Source organism: Bombyx mori, chromosome 21 (genome assembly GCF_030269925.1).
Source record: "Bombyx mori chromosome 21, ASM3026992v2".
Lineage (NCBI taxonomy): Eukaryota > Metazoa > Arthropoda > Insecta > Lepidoptera > Bombycidae > Bombyx > Bombyx mori.
In genome coordinates this window covers 11,082,141-11,104,537 of record NC_085127.1, presented here as the reverse complement: position 1 = coordinate 11,104,537, position 22,397 = coordinate 11,082,141, and the positions used below count along the sequence as shown (strand labels likewise).

General features: G+C 37.8%; 1 protein-coding gene, 1 long non-coding RNA gene and 14 other non-coding genes across 22 annotated transcripts in view; all 16 read right to left on the bottom strand.

The window, feature by feature from the left end:
• Positions 1-2,056: 2,056 nt before the first annotated feature.
• On the bottom strand, positions 2,057-2,175 carry LOC119630174 (5S ribosomal RNA). The gene has a single exon (XR_005245960.1). It is a non-coding gene; the product is annotated as a 5S ribosomal RNA (ribosomal RNA).
• A 71-nt stretch (positions 2,176-2,246) lies between these two features.
• LOC119630173 (5S ribosomal RNA) lies at positions 2,247-2,365 on the bottom strand. Its single transcript, XR_005245959.1, has one exon. It is a non-coding gene; the product is annotated as a 5S ribosomal RNA (ribosomal RNA).
• Positions 2,366-2,556: 191 nt separating this feature from the next.
• On the bottom strand, positions 2,557-2,675 carry LOC119630187 (5S ribosomal RNA). Its single transcript, XR_005245973.1, has one exon. It is a non-coding gene; the product is annotated as a 5S ribosomal RNA (ribosomal RNA).
• A 443-nt stretch (positions 2,676-3,118) lies between these two features.
• LOC134200880 (uncharacterized) lies at positions 3,119-4,917 on the bottom strand. The gene is made up of 2 exons (XR_009975977.1): positions 3,823-4,917; positions 3,119-3,526 (listed from the first exon to the last, which is right to left on the bottom strand). It is a non-coding gene; the product is annotated as an uncharacterized LOC134200880 (long non-coding RNA).
• A 30-nt stretch (positions 4,918-4,947) lies between these two features.
• On the bottom strand, positions 4,948-5,066 carry LOC119630202 (5S ribosomal RNA). The gene has a single exon (XR_005245988.1). It is a non-coding gene; the product is annotated as a 5S ribosomal RNA (ribosomal RNA).
• A 579-nt stretch (positions 5,067-5,645) lies between these two features.
• Positions 5,646-22,397, bottom strand: part of LOC101744858 (uncharacterized) — a 41,265-nt gene continuing 24,513 nt past the window's right edge. For all 7 annotated transcript variants that reach the window (XM_062674750.1, XM_004929657.5, XM_021350242.3 and 4 more), the window contains 10 exons: positions 18,827-19,057; positions 17,536-17,729; positions 16,063-16,204; positions 14,062-14,709; positions 13,573-13,723; positions 12,000-12,227; positions 10,713-10,852; positions 9,703-9,814; positions 8,431-8,863; positions 5,646-7,184 (listed from right to left, as the gene is read on the bottom strand). In XM_062674750.1, coding sequence (XP_062530734.1) covers positions 6,522-7,184; positions 8,431-8,863; positions 9,703-9,814; positions 10,713-10,852; positions 12,000-12,227; positions 13,573-13,723; positions 14,062-14,709; positions 16,063-16,204; positions 17,536-17,729; positions 18,827-19,057 — 2,942 coding nt within the window. In that variant the 3' untranslated portion in view covers positions 5,646-6,521. The remainder of the gene's footprint in view (positions 7,185-8,430; positions 8,864-9,702; positions 9,815-10,712; positions 10,853-11,999; positions 12,228-13,572; positions 13,724-14,061; positions 14,710-16,062; positions 16,205-17,535; positions 17,730-18,826; positions 19,058-22,397) is intronic.
• LOC119630172 (5S ribosomal RNA) lies at positions 8,941-9,059 on the bottom strand. Its single transcript, XR_005245958.1, has one exon. It is a non-coding gene; the product is annotated as a 5S ribosomal RNA (ribosomal RNA).
• On the bottom strand, positions 9,131-9,249 carry LOC119630171 (5S ribosomal RNA). Its single transcript, XR_005245957.1, has one exon. It is a non-coding gene; the product is annotated as a 5S ribosomal RNA (ribosomal RNA).
• Positions 9,325-9,443, bottom strand: LOC119630170 (5S ribosomal RNA). The gene has a single exon (XR_005245956.1). It is a non-coding gene; the product is annotated as a 5S ribosomal RNA (ribosomal RNA).
• On the bottom strand, positions 11,072-11,190 carry LOC119630169 (5S ribosomal RNA). Its single transcript, XR_005245955.1, has one exon. It is a non-coding gene; the product is annotated as a 5S ribosomal RNA (ribosomal RNA).
• LOC119630168 (5S ribosomal RNA) lies at positions 11,382-11,500 on the bottom strand. The gene has a single exon (XR_005245954.1). It is a non-coding gene; the product is annotated as a 5S ribosomal RNA (ribosomal RNA).
• Positions 16,415-16,533, bottom strand: LOC119630167 (5S ribosomal RNA). Its single transcript, XR_005245953.1, has one exon. It is a non-coding gene; the product is annotated as a 5S ribosomal RNA (ribosomal RNA).
• On the bottom strand, positions 16,605-16,723 carry LOC119630165 (5S ribosomal RNA). The gene has a single exon (XR_005245951.1). It is a non-coding gene; the product is annotated as a 5S ribosomal RNA (ribosomal RNA).
• On the bottom strand, positions 20,240-20,358 carry LOC119630185 (5S ribosomal RNA). Its single transcript, XR_005245971.1, has one exon. It is a non-coding gene; the product is annotated as a 5S ribosomal RNA (ribosomal RNA).
• LOC119630164 (5S ribosomal RNA) lies at positions 20,430-20,548 on the bottom strand. Its single transcript, XR_005245950.1, has one exon. It is a non-coding gene; the product is annotated as a 5S ribosomal RNA (ribosomal RNA).
• On the bottom strand, positions 20,857-20,975 carry LOC119630163 (5S ribosomal RNA). Its single transcript, XR_005245949.1, has one exon. It is a non-coding gene; the product is annotated as a 5S ribosomal RNA (ribosomal RNA).

Sequence of the window (22,397 nt, the reverse complement as noted above, 5' to 3'; positions counted from 1 at the left end):
TGAAATCCGTAGGCATAGGAAAAGTATCATCTACGTCCTGCGGCGGTCTCGATTTAAACGCACTCAACAAACATTTTTCTACACCCTCTTTCTCAGTTGATCAGTGTCGTAAATCGAGAACTTTGCAAACGTTACTTAATCTCCCTTTGCCTAAACATTCTTCCTTTAAGTTTCAGTCAGTATCGACCAATGATGTTCGTAAAGCTATTTTATCTATTTCTTCCCATGCTGTAGGTAGTGACAACTTGTGCTCTAAAATGCTTATCCCCATTCTTGATATACTACTTCCTTGTTTAACGAACATAATTAACCATTCCTTACAATCTGGATCCTTTCCTAAATCCTGGAAATCCGCTAATATTATCCCTTTACCTAAAACCAGCAATCCTTCGTCTTTGTCACATTATCGTCCTATCTCCATACTTCCTTTTCTCTCGAAAGTGTTGGAGCAGATTGTTCACAAGCAACTACAAAATTTCCTCCTCTCCAATAATATTCTTAGCAACTTTCAATCAGGTTTCCGATCGGGACACAGCACGGTGTCTGCGTTGCTGAAAGTGACAGATGACATTCGATGGGCAATTGAAAACCAATCCCTAACCATTCTTGTACTACTTGACTTCAGTAACGCATTCAACTGCGTGGATCTCGATATCCTGCTCGGTATTCTTCGATCCCATAACATTACTACTTCTGCCCTAAGGTGGTTTGATTCATATCTTCGGGGCCGTTCACAACGCACCCGTCAAAATGAATCCTTCTCAGACTGGGTTGCTGTTGATGCTGGCGTGCCTCAGGGTGGTGTTCTCTCTCCTCTTCTTTTCTCAGTGTTTATTAACACAGTCACTACTTTGATATCCTCAAATTTTCATCTTTATGCAGATGATTTGCAAATTTACGATCACTGCGCACCTAGTGAAATTGATAGAGCAGTCAAGGATGTTAATTGTGATTTGGAAAACATTCATGAATGGGCAACGTCTCATGGACTCTTACTCAATGCCAACAAAACACAGGCCATCATAATTGGTAGTAGATATGCTATTCGTGCATTAAATCATTCTGCAATTGGATCTCTCATATTGAATGGCCAACCAATTGTCTTTAGTGAAACTGTTAAAAACCTTGGCGTTACTTTTAACTCTTTCTTAAGCTGGAATGAGCAGGTTAACAATGTTAGCAGCAAAGTTAACTTTGCATTCCATTCACTCAAATGTCTCCAATATTTTTTGCCTTTGGAAACTAAAATTTCTCTTGCCCAAAGTCTCATTTTACCCATTTTGGACTACGCTGATGCTTGCTACTTGGATGCCACTGAGGAGCTTCTCAATAAGCTTGAGCGTTTGCAAAATTTGTGCATCCGTTTTATTTTTGGTCTCAAAAAATATGATCATATTTCTGAATTTCGCAAAAAGCTCAAGTGGCTCCCAGTCCGTTTCCGCAGAAATACTAGATTGTTGTGCTTCCTATTTAATATCCTACATAATCCTAACTACCCACAATATTTACGTGATCGCTTTACCTATGCCCGTCCCTCCATTGCTCCTTGTAGAACCCACATTAAAACTCTCCTCAATTGCCCTGTTCATAAAACACATGCTTACGCAAAATCGTTTTCTGTACAAGCAGTTATACTTTGGAATTCCCTCCCCCCAAGCATACGAGCGTGCAAAACCATAGCAGCATTCAAGAAATCTGTTAAGGAACATTATTTATCCTTACCATCTTAAATAAATTATATATATTTGTATAATGTATTATAATATAAAGTAAGTATATGTGTGTATGTTATATATATGTATGTGTGTGTGTGTGTGTGTCTGTATTTGTATGTATATATATTGTTTTGTATCTTTTAATATGTATATATTATTATATGTAATGTTTACTGTATGCACTAGGTTTGTGTTCTTAATTCTTCTTTCCTTTTGCGGGCCTACTGGAAGAGATTTCAGCATGAAATAAGTAGTGCCCTTGTACTCTGTATCCTTATTGACGTGTCTTTTCTAACAGCTGTGTGTACAAAATATATTAAATAAATAAAAATAAAACAAAAAGCCAACATCACGTGGTGTTCCCAGGCGGTCACCCATCCAAGTACTGACCACGCCCGATGTTGCTTGACTTCGGTGATCGGACGAGAACCGGTGTATTCAACATGGTATGGACGTTGGCGATGAAACGGTCGTATTGCACGGAGAAAATCTGCGTGTCGTCACTAGTTACCAAAAGAAAATAAAGCAAAAAGCCAACATCACGTGGTGTTCCCAGGCGGTCACCCATCCAAGTACTGACCACGCCCGATGTTGCTTGACTTCGGTGATCGGACGAGAACCGGTGTATTCAACATGGTATGGACGTTGGCGACGAAACAATCGTATTGCACGAAGAAAATCTTTGTGTCATCACTATTTACCAAAAGAAAACAAAGCAAAAAGCCAACATCACGTGGTGTTCCCAGGCGGTCACCCATATGGACGTTGGCGATGAAACGGTCGTATTGCACGGAGAAAATCTGCGTGTCGTCACTAGTTACCAAAAGAAAACAAAGCAAAAAGCCAACATCACGTGGTGTTCCCAGGCGGTCACCCATCCAAGTACTGACCACGCCCGATGTTGCTTGACTTCGGTGATCGGACGAGAACCGGTGTATTCAACATGGTATGGACGTTAGCGATGAAACGATCGTATTGCACGAACAAGATCAGTGTGTCGTCACAAGTTACTAAATTAAAACACACTTCGATCAACAATAGTAACTAGATAAAGGGATACGTACAAAATTAAAGGAAAAACTGTCCGCGTGAATATATACTTATATAGCTACATTCGTTTACTAACAAACGGAGAAAAAAGTTTTGAAACACTTTTACTTTCAAACTAATAACAACTATGGCACCTAGTAATAAAGTCACAAATCTCCAAAACATTATCTAATACTTACGATCATTCGTCACATAAAACGAGCAAAGCAATAAATTACTCCTGTCACTTACCAATAAAAAGACATATTTTAAACAACTTTTAATGTTAAATCAATCTTAAGCTGCAACAAATAAAGTAACTTTTCCCTTAATTGCTCTGAGAACTAACATCGTTTTGCTTTATTTATTTTTGCTTCTTGAAATGCCGATTTCTATTTACTACAGGAGGTAAGGGAGTCGCGCTTAACACTAAAATAATTTATTAATGAATTAAAGTAAAAGTTTAGTTGTTTACTTTTTATGTTTTGGAAATGTATGTTTGTTAGTATCTATACATTACTTATTATTTTATTAGCGTTACGTTTTTGTGTAATATATATTTTTAAGTTTTCGCGACCAGTGCACATAATAAAACAACGTTTAAACGGTTTCAAGCGTGGTATTTTTATTACAATGTTTCGGCCACATTTCAGTAGCTGTGAGCACGGAAGGCAAAGATGTCCAGTGTCAATAAGCGGAGTTCTTAGATGGCTTATAAAAGTCATCTCTTGTTTCTCTGGCGACAATCGAGATCCATTCTGCACACGTGATTGCTAGGAAAGCTAAAATAAAAATGGAAAGCTAAGTATCTAATGAGAGTCCAACAAACAGACACAAAAGCAGCATTAACCAATTTTAACCAACTAATTTTGAAGTGCTGCTAACAAATTTAAATAAATTATTACAACACAAATCTACTCCATGCATTTACTGTTCTGTTAAGCAAAAGTTTGTCCATGTGTTGGCCGAGCCTTGGCCAACATTTGTAGCGGTGGTTAAAAATCGGTAATTTTGTTCAAAATTTAATATTATTTATAAGTTTAAAGCTTACAATATAGTTTATACTTCATGTACTTACCGAAAGTAAGATACTCCGGTCGTTAAATTGCTTTTTCGGGCCTTATTTTTGCAACTTTTGAATACACACTGCGGTATTGTGAGACGGGTTGACATTGGCTGTGTTTGAAGTGAACTAAACAAAATAAGAGCTCACATTTCAAGTGCGCTGTTATTTGACGAGACGGATTTTATGCACCGACCCGAAATCTAGTTACTATTGTTGATCGAAGAAAACACAGCAAAAAGTCAACATCACGTGGTGTTCCCAGTATCATCTAATAATTTTAATATATAAAATTCTCATGTCACGGTGTGCGTGATTGAACTCCTCCGAAACGGCTCGACCGATTTTCGTGAATCTTAGCGTGCATATCGGCCAAGGTGAAGAATCGAACAACATCTATTTTTCATCCCCCTAAATGTTAAGGGTGGTCCACCCCTAAATTGAATTTTTTAAATAATATTTATTTAATAATTAATTTAATACTTTTTTTTTTGCAAGAATTTTGTTTTTATTATGTCATGACTTAGAATAAAAAAAATCATATTACTGTGAATTTTTCACCCCTCTACGATCAACCCCTTTTTTTGTATTTGTTAATTATAAACTTTAATTTTTTCGGCAAGATTTTCATTTTTATTTTTATTTGTCATGCTTTATAATAAAAAATCTGATGTTACTCTGTTTGTGTCAAATACATGGTAGCGTGTGTAATGTTTTTTTATTGATTTAAGGTATAATTAATGCATAATTAAAAAAAAAATAGCATTATGCACTCCTTCACTATATTCTCTATACCGTAATAGTGTGAGAAATTTCATAAGCCTCCGTCCGCACAATTTTCGTAATAAGGGATACAAAGTTTTTGCTTCACGTATTAATACATAGATAATGCTTTCAATTATAAATATATCCCCGCACACTTATAGTAGAGAGTTATTTATCTATTCCGTGGTTATTTTTATTGTACTAAAAAAATGTTTCCTAGAAATAATATACATGGCAAAACAACGTTTGCCGGGTCAGCTAGTTTTTCATATAAAATGGTTTTCATTAAAATTAAAACAAGACTTGACCCTTGGTCTTAGTTACTAGGTCATAATAAATAATCGCTTAAAAAAAACAAAAGAAAACAAAGCAAAAAGCCAACATCACGTGGTGTTCCCAGGCGGTCACCCATCCAAGTACTGACCACGCCCGATGTTGCTTGACTTCGGTGAGGGGACGAGAACCGGTGTATTCAACATGGTATGGACGTTGGCGATGAAATGATCGTATTGCACGAACAAGATCAGTGTGTCGTCACAAGTTCCTAAAATAAAACAGCAAAAAGTCAACATCACGTGGTGTTCCCAGTATCATTTTTCATATAAAAAAGTTTTCATTAAAGTTAAAATAAGACTTGACCCTGGATCTTAGTTACCAGGTCATAACATAACCGCTGGTATGGACGTTAGCGATGAAATGGTCGTATTGCACGAACATTATCTGTGTCGTCACGAATTACCAAAAGAAAACAAAGCAAAAAGCCAACATCACGTGGTGTCCCCAGGCAGTCGTGAGTTCTATTCCGATCTATCGACCTATCACAATAAAGTTTTACGACATCCAGTTATTAATAGATGAAAAGAGTAGCACGGAGACATGAGGGAGTGGCATGGCAATGCATATTTAATTTCACAACGGCAGAACTAGGCTGTTTCCTGGATTTTTCCAGAAATTACACATTGTAGATCAAGTATCATCAGATTAGAAGCTATCATTACAGGACCCTTGACACCTTTCCGATTCCGCAATTTCCGAACTGATTTCCGAAAATGATATAAAGTAATACATCAAAATAATTACAAAACTTTTATTTCAACATCTAAAATCAATTACACGTTTAACCAACAAAATAAAACTATAAAAGTGCAATTCTTCGATAATATAAACTAATAAAAATACAACGCTTTTAAAATCAACATATCAAATTAATGAAATTCGATAATATAGTTATAATCTATAAACTACCATTTTTAATAAACTTTGGTCTTTTTTATGCAGCTCAGCTAGTATTTATTTACTTATTAGCAAATGAATGCAATTATTGAAAAACAGAGTTTTACAATTGAAGGCAATGGTGGGGCTGTTCATTATTTCAATAAACTTTATGTAACAATTTTTTAATAAGGCCTGGCTTTCCGCAGAGTCTCTAAACGACATTTAATTAAGTTATTAAAATCACAACAGTGGAATGATCGCGCCACTTAATCTAAAATCACGTAGCCTTGTACTCTAGTCACTAAAATAATTAAAACTTAAAAAACGAACGGAAAACGAATATAGTCTTTGGGTTCACTTAATAACGGACTTTATATAATGTAATAAGAAAATTTTATCTCGTTCTTATTAAAAAAAAAAACAATTAATATGTACTCTAAAATTAATTGAACATTTGGACGGAATACATAATACTTTTGTTTTTGTTAATTTCTTACGAGAATAGTGTTCAAATCGCTTGTGACGTATGTTAAAATGTGTTCAATATTGAAAATTAAATAAAGATGGAAAGTGAATGGTTTCCAAGGTTAGTCAAAGTTCGACTGTTTCGAAGATACAGTTTAAAAACTAAATTTAGTAAAAAATAAATAAGAAATTGTAAACAAAAGATGCAGATCACACTGTTAAATAAATAATTTCACGTTTCACCAAGATTGTAAATTTTAAGGGGACGATCACTCTTTATCACCCAAATCTTCGTTAAAAACGGAGAGATTCTCTTCGGATATTTTCTCTAGGCACCCGCAAGCGAGCGAAGACAGGTTGTTGGCGATGTCCTCTTCGATTTTTCGCTCGAGAAATTCGAAGTCGTCATTGTCCTGACATTTGAGACACTCGTCGGACGAAGAGTCCTGGTAGCACATCGCGTTCTCGATGTTGACCTCAACCTCGTCCTTGTCATCTCGCGCGCACAGCGAGGGACTGCTGTTGCTCATGGCGCGAGACTCCCTTTTGATGGGAATAAATATTTCTGATTTGGGTCGTGCCTTGTCCGGTTTAGCTTTCCTTTGCAGTATCGGCGTGGGGGCCCGTTTCTCTTTGGGCACCCTCTGTATTCGTTCTTCTATGAGAGAGATGCTCCGCTTGAAGACGACCGTGTCTTGCGTCCCGTCAATGGCGTCCCTGGACTCGGTGTCGGAATTGTCGCAGCGGAAGTATATGGAGTCGCATCCGTTTTCCTGCTTCACTTTGATCAGGCAGCAGTCGTCTTCCTTCTCGCACAGGATCTCGTGCAAGGACCCGTGCAGGGGGATCAGCTTGACCCGTCCGCCGAAGTTCTCCTGCATCTGCGTCGATAGATCGTCGTCTATGTACAAATCTTCTGTACTTCTTGCTTCCTGCAAAAAATTATCGAAACATTAGATTATTTACCGTGGATTGATCGGAGAAAGGGCCACAGCGTTCTCGTGTATTGCACCAGCGCTCTGAAGACGCCTACTGGGATTATAGCGTGGCAAGGCGTATTGTGTGGCCACACGGGTAGGTGCTACCCTCTCTGTTACGTAGCAGTAGTCACGCGTTTCGGTCTGAAGGGTATCCAAATGAATCCGACCGTTTCAAATATAAACCGGAATAAACAGGTAATAAATTTGGAAATTATTTCTTGTTACAAACACTGTATAAAATCGTTCAATTTTTGGGTCATTGAAATTTTTTAATTTTTCAATTAATTGTTTCGATTTTATTATTAGGAACGTTTCGACGCCTACGATAGGCAGGATATGTAGTTCGAATGGAGGAGACCAGAATGCCAAGACACAATTTCCTAAATACCTACTATATGGCAAACTAGAGGGCCGTAAAAGTGGCGATGGCGTAGAGCACGACCTCAAAGTTATCGGTGTCAAGAACTGGAAGGAGAAAGCCCTGAGCAGAGCAGTCTGGGGAGACATACTGGACCAGGCTAAGGCCCGCCCTGGGCTGTAAGCCCTAGGTGATATTGACATTTCGGACGCTAAAGCCTTGTTCGGACTAGGCGAGTATTTTAGTCGAGTACCGAGTAATTTAGTGGCTAAACTACTCGCTACTGCACAGAAATCGTTCGCATTACGGTCCACTAGAGTACACAAGTGAGTGGTGTTTTGCAGGATGAACAGACTGCAACGCAATAGAGTGAATAAACTGATTAAGCTAATCGTAATGGCTATTTTAGAAAAGGTGGACGAGCAAATTTCTGTGATTATGAAAAATAAGTTATAGGTACGAAAATGGATCGATTGAAGAGATAAATGTCTTCTGAAAGAATTAGCATTGGAAGAGATCCCAAAGAATACTTTGATAGTTTAAGAATGTCCGAAAGTTCCATTTGAGAAGCGCTACTAATGAACTCGAGTAATCAACAGGTTCGGACTTGTTTAGTCAGTGAGCCAGTGAGCAAGGACGCGTGGTGGGAGGCGCTACTCGCCCGATAAAATAGAACAAAATGGATTGGCTTTACTAAATTATTTACTAACCTACTCGACTAAACTTTTGGTGTTCAGACACATTTAGCTACTAAATTACTCGGTACTCGACTAAAATACTCGCCTAGTCCGAACAAGGCTTTAGAGCGGTCCCGTACTGAAGCGAATAGGGTTGCCTCACCTGAATAGCGTTGAAAGCCTGACACCTCTTCAGTGAGTTGAGGTGCACGTCGTCGGCGGGCGCGTCCCTGGGCGAGCCGGTGTCGCAGACGGTCACGTTGACGCAGTTGTCCAGGACCTGCAGACTGTTCTCGCCCGAGCGGCTGAAGGTGATCTGTAGAAGCGGTTTATTGTTCCCGTTGATTTTGACTCGCGAAAACGATTTGATCGGTTCCCTTTTTGTGGTTTTGTCGTCTTCGGCGCCGTTCAGAGATTCAATGACGCCCTTGGTGAGGATGTCTTCGTGTCGGTTCGCTGACGTAGTGGACGCGTCGTCGGATAGTTCGTGGAGCAAGTGTTTGAATTCCTTGCGGATCATGTCCCTTATAAAATCCTCGATGCCGTTCGTGTCCGTCGCCTGGTCTATCTTTCTTTCATATTTCTCTTCTATGGATCTGAAAATAAATAGGCACCTATATAGTAAATAGATAAAATATAAAAAATATTGGTTTATGAGGACCTACAAACAAAAAGCCAACATCACGTGGTGTTCCCAGGCGGTCACCCATCCAAGTACTGACCACGCCCGATGTTGCTTGACTTCGGTGATCGGACGAGAACCGGTGTATTCAACATGGTATGGACGTTGGCGATGAAACGGTCGTATTGCACGGAGAAAATCTGCGTGTCGTCACAAGTTACCAAAAGAAAACAAAGCAAAAAGCCAACATCACGTGGTGTTCCCAGGCGGTCACCCATCCAAGTACTGACCACGCCCGATGTTGCTTGACTTCGGTGATCGGACGAGAACCGGTGTATTCAACATGGTATGGACGTTGGCGATGAAACGGTCGTATTGCACGGAGAAAATCTGCGTGTCGTCACTAGTTACCTACCAAAAGAAAACAAAGCAAAAAGCCAACATCACGTGGTGTTCCCAGGCGGTCACCCATCCAAGTACTGACCACGCCCGATGTTGCTTGACTTCGGTGATCGGACGAGAACCGGTGTATTCAACATGGTATGGACGTTGGCGGTAGACCATTTGAATATTTTGAAGTGTTATTTCCTAGATTACATGTTACCTACTTTTTAAAACTAAATATGTATTCACTTTGAATTTTACTGTGTAACTAGATTTTCGCATCAACGATTTAATACGTTAAACACAATATTAAAATAAAAAGGTGCGATAATCCTAGGATGTAGGATCTATCACACTCTAATTATTAGGCTAAGTATGAATTAACAATGAATTTGCCACGAAATTTTTGTATTTATTCTCTATACTTACGTATTACTAGAATCCCGTCTTTGTACAAGTGATCGATCAGATTCCTTCTGCAGGAAAGAAACATTCTTGGATATCGCGTCCCGCGCTTGACAGAATTGCTCCCACTGAACATCTGCAAATTCAAAACGGCATTTATAATTAACAATAAGCAATTTCATAGTATTATGTTAGAAATGAAATCCTTATAAATATGTGGGCCTTGTCAGTTTTGTATTTAAAAAAACATTTGTTTTGTTCTTTTGTTTAAAGATAATTTTTAAACGTTTACATAATAACAGAGCATGCGATCACAAATTATTTCACTCTTGTTAAAGGGTCAAAATAATATAATTTCGATATACTTCTACATTGTTCCCTACATTGTTTCCTGTTCCACTGTGTTCGATCACGGGTTGCATGGAAAATATTTATTTCATTTAGTACCCCATGCAAGTAGAAAGATTTACGGAACAAAATTCAACGCGTACAGTCTATTACTGAATTATATCCGAAACGAAAACGGTATGGACTAATATATTTCAAAAATGCTAGTCTGGCGAGGTGACGGCCAGTCTGATGTTATGTAGTAAGCAGCCTATACAGTCAACGTGGGCGCTGTCACGTTGTGTTTATTCCTCAGCACATGCTGTCAGGCTCGTCAATTGACATTGTGCTGTATGCTGTCAATTATATTATCTATATTCTATATCTATATATATAAAAATTAATTGCTGTTCGTTAGTCTCGCTAAAACTCGAGAACGGCTGGACCGATTTGGCTAATTTTGGTCTTGAATTATTTGTGGAAGTCCAGAGAAGGTTTAAAAGGTAGATAAATATGAAAATGCTCGGAATGAAATAAAATAACAATTTTTTTTTCCTTTGATGATGTCCCCCGTTCGGACGGATTCGTTTTGTTTGTTTTAAGTTTATTTTATACAAAACTTTAGGTCTTTTTTATTTCTCGATTGAGGCACTACGAAGTCTGTCGGGTCAGCTAGTGTAAGATAAAAACATTTTTTAAACTCTTACCGTTTTTAGTATTACTATTCGGAGAGGCAGCGCAAGACCTATATATTTTAGTACCAGACTTCTTCAGATTCAGCTGTGGCAGAGACTTCTGCAGAGTGTCTACGCAGTGGGACGCCGGTTTGACGGCCGGAATTTGACACCTACAATAGCAAACGATTACGAAATATTTTAAATACTGGAAAGTAATACTACAATATATGGGTTTAAAAATTCTAAATATAACTTAAATATAACATCACGTGGTGTTACCAGGCGTCACCCATCCAAGTACGTTAGCGATGAAAAGATCGTATTGCACAATGCTCAAACAAAACAACATCATTGTGTCGTCACGAGTTACCAAAGAAAACACAGCAAAAAGCCAACATCACGTGGTGTTCCCAGGCGGTCACCCATCCAAGTACTGACCACGCCCGATGTTGCTTGACTTCGGTGATCGGACGAGAACCGGTGTATTCAACATGGTATGGACGTTGGCGATGAAACGATCGTATTGCACGAAGAAAATCTGTGTGTCATCACTATTTACCAAAAGAAAACAAAACAAAAAGCCAACATCACGTGGTGTTCCCAGGCGGTTACCCATATGGACGTTGGCGATGAAACGGTCGTATTGCACGGAGAAAATCTGCGTGTCGTCACAAGTTACCAAAAGAAAACAAAGCAAAAAGCCAACATCACGTGGTGTTCCCAGGCGGTCACCCATCCAAGTACTGACCACGCCCGATGTTGCTTGACTTCGGTGATCGGACGAGAACCGGTGTATTCAACATGGTATGGACGTTGGCGATAAATTTATCATAAACTGAGATAGTAAGTATATTAATTTAGGTTAGGTATGTACATATTAATAATGTTAAAATATTGTTATTTATTTTACATACTTTAATTAGAACGATTGGTCTCTGTATATGTAATGGAATCTTTGAGCGTAATTTTCACCAACTTCCACTAGATGAACATTAATATTTTTCTATTCAAGGAACGATAGTCGTACAGAAAAATATGTTATATTTGTTGTATTTAAGATTAATGTATTAATGTCCTGACGTAGATCACCAGGATAAAAGATTACACATACTTTTTTGAATCGGCTTGCTATACAAGCGTGTTTTTTTTACCTTTATTTATGTATTTATTTTTTCATCCCACTAACTGAATACGCGCCATTTCAAATCCATCCTCACTATTTTAATAGTCCATGTGGACTTTAAAACAATTGATGCAGTTTTTTTTTTTTTTATATTTTATATTTTATAAACAAAATTATATTTGCGTGTCCCATACCTTTTATCTTCTGGTAAGGACATCGAACGGCTGTTCTTCCTATTGGCCTCGTATATCCATCGCTCGTGTATCGCGACGAGCGGCTTGACGTTGACTCTCGCCAATAAATCATCCTCTATTTTGTATTTCGGGCCGCGTTCGGAAGACGATTTGAATGACCATGAATTTGCTCGTTCTCTACACGTCTCGTCCGTCTCCGACGACACAAAGTCGTGTGGATGTTCGATTCTGAGGACAACGACAATTTTTACACAAGAAAAATATTATTACATAAATTATGATTTTTTATTTTTTTTATTGCTTATATGGATGGACCTGATGTTAAGTGGTTACTCGAGCCCATAGACATCTGCAACGTAAATGCGCCACCCACCTTGATAAGTTCTAAGGTCTCAAGTATAGTTACAACGGCTACCCCACCCTTCAAACCGAAACGCATTACTGCTTCACGGCAGAAATAGGCAGAGTGGTGGTACCTACCCGCGCGGACTCACAAGAGGTCCTACAACCAGTAACAAAACACCAGTAGAAAAACAATAATGAGTGTAACGTTTTATAATTCCCATCGAACGTAGATTTAATGTCAGTATGGCTTAAATGAACTATTGTGGGTAATTTTTATAAGAGCGCCATCTATTAGCATTTAGTGTATTTTTTCTGCAAAGATATATGTTTTTCTGCCCTCCACGGCAGACGAGTTTTACAAATAGTTATGTACGTATTTATTTTAGTTTTATTCGAATCGTAACGTCAAACACAATGAAGACAAAAATGATATTATGTCGTCGCTCTTGGAGCAATGCCCATAGACCAGACTCCCCCAAAACCTCCTATTTAGTTACGCTATCTAATGAATAATTGTTATACTGGTCAGATATGAAAAATTTACGTGTGTCACCTCTAATTGAATTGATTTTGTGGATTCTTATTCGAAGGCTAATTGAGGCGTATAAAATCAAAGGCAGCTAAATGCCTTAATGTAGTAAAATGGATTAACTATGGCCCCATCTTGTTTAGTTATTCGGAGACGCTTTAGTATTTTTATGTTATAACAAATGCAGCTAAATCTCTAGAAAATTCAGTTCAAAATTTTTATTTTTACTCTGTACTCAAATGTAAACGAAGTTTTATCATTTTAAATTCAGATTATTAGCAATATTCCCATTCTTTATAAATCTGCTTTAAAATAAAGAATATCGTAGCTATCCGAACAAAGTTATTTCAGCTTTGCAAACCGGGAGTGTTGCTAACACTGGCAGAGCAGTACTTCGATGGATCGGGAGGATCCGTAATGACGTGTTTAGGGCCGATTTTTGTAGTTTACCTGAATATTTTTCAGACTTGGATTTAGCTGCCTTTGATTTTATAGGCCTCAATTCTTCTCACGCGGTAATGTTTTTAAGTTAGGAGTAATTAGTATGCATGGCTATAAAATAAATTACAATGATCATTTAGCCTTATTCCTGTTTTTCACAGTTCTAACATTTTTTAGTTGGCCCTCATGGTGGTAGTCGTTTGCAGACAAATGTAATTGAATAATTATATTAAATATAATCAAGTGAACGTAAACTACCGTTTAAGTCCCGTAAAGCAATCTCGAATGGTATCCACGCTCTCAGGAGTCCTTTCATTTTTATCTTCTTCGGGACTACTTTTTTCAGAATAATATGGTTTCTCCGACATTGAACATACAGACGTGGCTGGAGTTTCAGGTGCTGAGCGAACTGTTTTGAAAATCAATTAAAAAAGAATAAAATATAAAGTGATTTTGAGTATAAATTATACTACAGTAAAAGCCAATAATTATATGTATTATGTTTCCAGACGGACGCGACATTTATTTTTGTAAATAAAGGTCCGTTTTATTTGGTATTAATATCATCGTTTCGATGTTTTTAATTAAACTTCAATTAAGTTTACCTCATACAAATAAGTTTTTTTGTTATGATATTTTTTCCAACTTTTAAACTTTAAATGATTCTCCTGTAAAGTTGCAAAATGTCGCTTAAACCAAATAGCCTTTCACCCCTCGATATTATTATTACTATTTGTTACTACTAACCTTCTTTATCCATTGACTTTAAGAGGTTCTCTTTTGATTTCTCGAAACATCGATCGGAAATATTTAAGTCCCCAGAAAGCCAAGCATTTCTTCTCAACTTCGTACTCCTTGCTATAGGCGTCGTCGGCAAACTGTAGTTTTTTATATCGAAATTGTACGACGGGCGCTCAGAGCCGGTGGGCTCTTTCAAAATAGGACGTATAGAATCGAAATTGTACTCTGGAACTTTTATGTGTAAGGGCTTGTACGACTGTGGCGTGAAGCTCTTACTTAGCTTAGAGAGAGGGCGCTCGACGCTTTGATCTCTATTTATATTGTTGTTGAGTTCAAAATTGACCGTTCGATTCGGACTGAATATGCTACAGTACTCTGTGGAATCGCTCCGATGCAGAGTTCCGGGGGTCCCGATGTCTTTAATTCTTGCTCGTATTTTAGTGATCGGTGTCGAGCACGCACTAGACAATCCCTTTTCCGACAAACGATCGTATTGTAAAGACATCTTCTTGTCGTTTACGAAACTTTTTTCCGGGTACGAGTATATTGGGTCTTCGTAATCTTTTTTGATGGTTTCGTAAACGGGGCTGGCGTCGCTTCGAGTGCATTCTTTCTCGCTGCTCTCAGTGGAACTGTCATGGCGGTCGTGAACAACTGAAAAATATTTTACGAAACATTTACAGCGTCTCTATTGATTAATGATTTTATATTTTTTCTTTGTGTCTGGAATTTTTTGTCGTTTCTATGCGTTTACACCTCGGTATACCAGTAGAGTTAAGGTGTACTTTGGTTAGCATATCAGTTTCTAATATATTATAATCTATATATAGGGTGTCCCAAAACTCAACGATAACCTGGTACCGGGCGAGAGACCAAGGTATACCAGTTATGAAAAAAATAGGAAAAAAATCTATGTCACTTAGTCAAGCGATGATAGACATTTTTCGAAAAAGTTAAAAATTTTACACCTTTGGTCGCATTTTTAGGTACTGTGATCGCAATTTTCACAATTTTACAGTGATTTTTTTAATAATGTTATCTCAAATAACAGTGCTATTAATCGTAACCACAAATGAAAGTAATAATCATTGTTAACTAAGTAAAATAAATTAAATTTTGACGAGTTATGGTTTATAAAATTTATGTCAGTCAACTTTGACACTCTACGTTGGAAAAAAATGTACTACACTACCTATGGCAAGTTTTTTTGAAAGATGGCCCACTTAGTCTAGATTTCAAAATAGTACAACACTTGCCACTTTTCTTGCCAATAAAACTGCTATTTCGTATTTTTTGCGAAAGGAACTCATGGAAAATTTAATCAAAATAAAACGGTAAATTATCGTAACACTTTATTATCCTCCTAAAACTAAATTCCTTTTGTTGGTTTTAAGTTTATTTTATACAAAAGTTTAGGTCTTTTATTTATCGATTGAGGCGCTACGAAGTCTGCCGGGTCAGCTAGTATAATATAGATAGATAGAACATGTTTTTTTTTGTCGGTACCGACAGACGAGCTCACGACCTGTCTGGTGATAAATGGTTGCTGGAGCGCATAACGTGCTCCAATACCCTACGAGCCGATCGGCAGTGAGTTAGCAGGTCGGCAATACCACTGTAAAACACACTGTCTCAACAAATGAGTGTATTTCTGCCGTGAAGCAGTAATGCGTTTCGGTTTGAAGGGCGGGGCAGCCGTTGTAACTGTACTGAGATCTTAGAACTTATATCTCAAGGTGGGTGGCGCATTTACGCTGTAGATGTCTATGGGCTCCAGTAATCACTTAACTCCAGGTGGGCTGTGAGCTCGTCCACACATCTAAGCAATAAAAATAATAATCTCGTATTGCGTTCGAATAACATACATTTCACGCTTTAAAAAAAACAACTACATATTAAACAAACAAAAATGATGTTTTGTTAAGCATGCGCAGAGCGTACGAGTGGCTCACGCAGCCAGAAATTGATGACCCGCATTTGATGCGGTTAAATAATGATGTTATTTACCTGCTCTATGTTCTACGTTTTTTGGACTCTGACATTCAGAAGCCGCAGGTGATGCTGTTTCCCATTCGGCAGTGCTGAATGTAGCCTTTTTGTGAGGAAGCCGTGCCGGTATTATAAAGTAACCCAAGTCATCCAGGTCGCGCTAAAAATAAATAAATATTTAATGGTATAAATGTTTATGTAAGAATATTATTTACTAGTATTTCTTTAAAAAAAATTTGTACAACCAGTACTCGTAATAGAAGTTGAAATCTTGTAAATCATCGCGCTATTATGTCCGACTATATACAAAGTATGAAACAATGGAACTTCTGGATTGCAAATAAATTGGGAAACAAAGAAATCAACAAAAAGCCAACATCACGTGGTGTTCCCAGGCGGTCACCCATCCAAGTACTGACCACGCCCGATGTTGCTTGACTTCGGTGATCGGACGAGAACCGGTGTATTCAACATGGTATGGACGTTGGCGATGACACGATCGTATTGGACGAAGAAAATCTGCGTGTCGTCACAAGTTACCAAAAGAAAACAAAGCAAAAAGCCAACATCACGTGGTGTTCCCAGGCGGTCACCCATCCAAGTACTGACCACGCCCGATGTTGCTTGACTTCGGTGATCGGACGAGAACCGGTGTATTCAACATGGTATGGACGTTGGCGATGGAACGGTCGTATTATACACATACATGTATATTTTTTATTGATATTAGGAAATCGTTGGCTCTCAGCTCACCTGGTGTTAAATAGTCACCGGAACACAAAGACCAAACAATTCAATGCCGCGAAAGATGAGTCGCGACTCATCAAATCTATGAGTTCTAAATCTCAGTTTTTACAGAACAACGGTTGCCCCACCCTTCAAACCGAAACGCATTACTGCTTCAACACAGGAATAGGCGGGGCGGTGGTACCCATTCGTGCGGGCAGTAACGGGTGTTAAAAGTTGATTTAACATTATTAACAAAAAAATAATAGTATGTATTTATATTTATCACTAAGCAATTTTTTATTACATATTTAATAATATTATAATATCATGTAATTTATAAAATCGTTGATATTTAAACTTAATTTTGGTACATATACGAACTCAATACCTATGTAGTAAAAAATAGTCCGGTATAAATTAACTGAGACTAGATAGGTCGTGACAATTGTATCATCGACAGTAGCCAAATGAATTTCTTCTCAGATCACCTCAGTGGCATAGTTGGAATAGGTTCCCAGCGATTAGGTAAGGCAAAATGGCTTTATCTTTATGTGATAAAGTTCGATACAATAGAATAACTTTGTTCCGTGTCGCGTCGCAATATCGGACGTTATAGGTTCGTTAGCACGAATCACTACTTGGAATTGACCCGGTTCATCAATGTACACAATTAAAACGAACCTTTTGACATCTTGAAGTCTGGCGGTTTATTGGGGGTAGTGTATAAATTAGTAGAGTTTACCGCAATTCTTAGGACCTTACCTTTACGTTTTGCAAAGTTTTTTGCAATGTGTCCAAGTCGATGCGTTCGTTCCTTTGTACTTTCAAGCCACTCTGCAGGAGCGCCAGCAGACAACCCGGATAAGTTCCATCATTAGGTAAGTTAACGCCGGACTTCCACAACGTGTACTGTTCCTTCAGCTTTTCGCGGCTAAAGTCCTTCCAAGGTCGTAATGCTATAAATTGGACAGTCAAATTATGTGTTAGTTGAAAGCAAAAAGCTTACATGACTATGATTTATTATATAGTGTTAATAAATAATGTATATAATCTAAATTCAAATAAATACATTTCATAACGCTTCTTTGAGCATACGATTTTTATAAAAACACAAAAACCAGTGGCACAGACTTTTTCACATAATAAAATTTAATTAATTCATTCCGATAAATTTGGTGTATGTTAACAATTACAACTTTCCATGGTGCGTTAGAGTATATCCCACCGTAAACAACAAGCTAACTAAAAGGTAGCATAGTTTTTAATGCACCTAACCCCAAACAGTTTACCGCAAACCGAATTCAGAATTTGAAAGTATTTTTTGTTCTGATCCTCCTGAACCAGGTAATTAAACAAAAGTAATAAAATTATGATATTGTCATCAGTCCTAGTCATAGGTAAACATATTTTCAAGTTAACCGGGCGTCCTGATGTTGGTGAAATTAACGTTGAAATATTCCATGTTTCACAATCATGTTACAAAATAAGATTGAAAAGTACAACGCCATCTATTATCAGATAGCGGAAACACACGTCGAAGCTACTCGACTTGCCCAGAATGTTCTCGATAAATCTAGGGATGTCGTATAGCCTATAAAAGTGTTGCAGAGATGGCACGCAGCAGTTAGTAATCGGAACTAACATCGAACGGATCACTTGAAGCGAAGCGGAAGAAGTAAATTAAGAATGTTAGTGTTCTAGAGTGTTCTAAGTGTTGAATAAAGTTTTAATTTATACTTCGGCAGAATTTTTATTTACCCCGATCCCCAGCACGTAGTACTACTACTGGAACGGAATCGCGACCCACCGAAAAGATCCGGCGAGATACTCAGTGGGTTCTGCCTATGTGTTAGTTCGCTCGTCGAACTCTTCGTCATAGTCGACCAGTTCGACGAGGACGGTGACCGGTGCTTGAGGGTTCTAAAAGCACCGAGAGTGAATCCGGACTCATCGGATTCGACAAGAGATGTTTTGGGCGACGGCGGCTTTGCGTTGCCCCGTCGCGATCGAATAATGCCATAGCATTTATTAATGACCACTACATTCAACTCACCGTTACAACATTCCCAGAGAATCAAACAGAGCGAATAAACGTCGCTTCTGGAGCACACGTACACGACCCCTGCGTCGTTAGGTGTAAACAATTCCGGAGCGTGCCAGTTGTAAAATTCCGAAGTCTCATACGATTTATATGATTTTTCAACGCAGTTCGATAATCTGTATAATTCAGATTGATTTTCGGAGATGAGAGATTCACAGTCATTCGGTTTTACACGGGCACTATCTGTAAAAAATACAATTAGAACGTAGTGTAATTAAAAATAATGATAAAGAAATAAAAGTAATGATACCATAATATAAATGTAAGAAAGATGATAAGTCGTAGAAGCAGTAAATACTCCCGCTTGAAGGGTGGGGCAGCCCTAGTATTTTTATTATTTATTTATTTATTTTTATACTTTATTTACAAAACAAAACTTGTACACAGGCAGACTTAATGCCATGGGCATTCTCTTCCAGTCGACCGTAGGGTGGTGCAGAGATAATGCATGGTAGGTGCATTAACAAAAGAATATCAAACAACAACAACAAAACAAAAAAAAGAACAAAATCAAAACAAAAATCTTCCTTAAAATAACATCTCAGTATTATACAATACACATAATGTTAAATATAGGTACTTATATATATTACATATGTCTTTGTATGCATAAATAAACATACTACAATTTAATATACCTATTTATACCATAATTACACACAATATAATATACATGTAAAGTAATAATATATAAACACACATGAAAGTACACAATTTAGTATTATATTTAAGAATGGCTAAAAGTATAAAAATAATAATATAATAATTGAAAAATAAAATAAATTAGTTTGGAGATGATTCTTCCAGTTTTTTGTGGATGTATTCGCGAGCTTTGAGTTTAAAAGTAAAGCGATTGCTGGTCATCCTGATTTCTTTGGGAAGCGAATTCCATAATATTATGGACTGTACAAAGAAAGAAGAATGTAAAAAATTTGAGCAATGGATAGGACATTGTAAGAGATGATTATGTAAAGAACGTAGACTTTTCTCATGGCTTGCGTTCAAGTACCTAAAATGCGATAGTACTAATCTACTAAGACTCACAGAGCATTTTTCAAGGTGGGTTGTTCTTGTCCTCCGTTTTTGTTGAAGTTTATCGGCTCCGGTAACCACTTAACACCAAGTCGGCCGCGAGCTCGTTCAGCCGTATGAGAAAAAAATTGAAAAAGAACTGTAGTTAGTTAGTGTAGTGTTATTTATGGAATATTTTCATAAAAACTTAATATTGCTTGAGTTACTTTTAAAACCTGCAATAAGTCAACATTTTGTGGTTTTTCCGGGCGGTGGACGTCAATGATAAAAGCCGCGTATGACGGGTGAAAAGCTGTGTGCCGTCACTAGTTACCAAAAGAAAACAAAGCAAAACGCCAACATCACGTGGTGTTCCCAGGCGGTCACCCATCCAAGTACTGACCACGCCCGATGTTGCTTGACTTCGGTGATCGGACGAGAACCGGTGTATTCAACATGGTATGGACGTTGGCGATGAAACGGTCGTATTGCACGGAGAAAATCTGCGTGTCGTCACTAGTTATTAAAAGAAAACAAAGCAAAAAGCCAACATCACGTGGTGTTCCCAGGCGGTCACCCATCCAAGTACTGACCACGCCCGATGTTGCTTGACTTCGGTGATCGGACGAGAACCGGTGTATTCAACATGGTATGGACGTTGGCGATGACACGATCGTATTGAACGAAGAAAATCTGTGTGTCATCACGAGTTACCAAAAGAAAACAAAGCAAAAAAACCAACACTGAGACCTTAGAACTTATATCTCAAGGTGGGTGGCGCATTTACGTTGTAGATGTCTATGGGCTCCAGTAACCACTTAACACCAGGTGGGCTGTGAGCTCGTCGATCCATCTAACCAATAAAAAAAGAAAAAAAAACCCATATGGACGTTGGCGATGAAACGGTCGTATTGCACGGAGAAAATCTGCGTGTCGTCACTAGTTACCTACCAAAAGAAAACAAAGCAAAAAGCCAACATCACGTGGTGTTCCCAGGCGGTCACCCATCCAAGTACTGACCACGCCCGATGTTGCTTGACTTCGGTGATCGGACGAGAACCGGTGTATTCAACATGGTATGGACGTTGGCGATGAAACGATCGTATTGCACGAAGAAAATGGGGAATAGACATTTCTTGTCACCAAAATTTTTATTTGTCATTATTTGTATTATACTTACTACACTTAATAGATCTATCGCCACGAAACATTTTCATTCTCAGATAAAAAAAGTGTTCCCAGGTATGAATTATCAAATTAATGTTGATAATTTATTATGTGTAAAATCGATAATCGATCCGTGACTGCGACTCCTTTTTATTTGTTATTTTGTCACCAATACAATAGTTACAGTTTATTTCGTTCAGTTATTAAAATAATATTATTGGTTACCAATTTAATAAATCAATTTATAATTTTAATGAAAATATGTTCAGAGACAAATTGGCGCGCTTTCCGGCCTCAACGAATGGGTCGTAGGTAACTAGGTAAGATCAAACGATGCGCTGGCTCACATGGGTTCACCAGTGACTAATAATTATTATTTATTTATTAAGTTGCACCAAAAAAGTGATCATCAATACAAAACATTGACAAATTGACAAAAGTTCATGGCAGATGTCACCTCAATTATAGGTGCAATCGACAGTGCATTAACATCAAAAATAAAAATAAATATACAGCTAAGATTTGATTACATTTCATTCATTGCTTGCTTAAGATTAATTTAATTGGGAGATGATCCGCGACAGATTTTTCCTGTAAGTAGTGAGACAATTAGAAAAAACATCTATTTCACTTAAAATAAGTTATAATTAGAATAACATAACCGAGTAATTAAAGATGAATACTAGCTCCGTGAACGTTTGCCACTGTCTCTTTTCTTGATAGTTGCTTCAGAGTTTGTAAATGGATGGTCGTTAGCTGTCGATGAAGTATTTGCAACATTACAAAATTATGACTCTGAAAAACTGGATAGAAGCCTACCAATGGGCGAAGTTGCCCAAAGAAGTAATACTCACGTATAGTGACGATACTTTTAAACACTACGACGTACCGGCTGGTAAGGCAGACAAAATACAAAACTTAGAAAATGCATGGACAAATTTTGATGACTACAAAGTCCAATGGTTCAGCAAACGGAGAGTGGATCTACCGCACAATATTGATTGGATGCATGGGAAATGCAACTGCCCTGCGTTTTACAAAAATTATATGTGCAAACATATTATCGGATTAACCATACGCTTAAAGCTGGCCAACCCCACACCAGAAGCAAAAAATGTGCTTATCGGCTTCGATCAAATGGCCACAAAAAAATTTATTGAATTCGAATTTCGAATTGTTCATGAAAATAAAAATGTATACTTTTAGAATTTTACTCATTTTTTAATATGGAGTGGACGCTTAAAGAAGACCGTGTTGCAGTTATTGCGTTGCATCGTTGCGGTTACGCGCCAATTCAAATTTTTAACATACTGAAAAATTTGAATATAACCAAAAGATTCGTTTA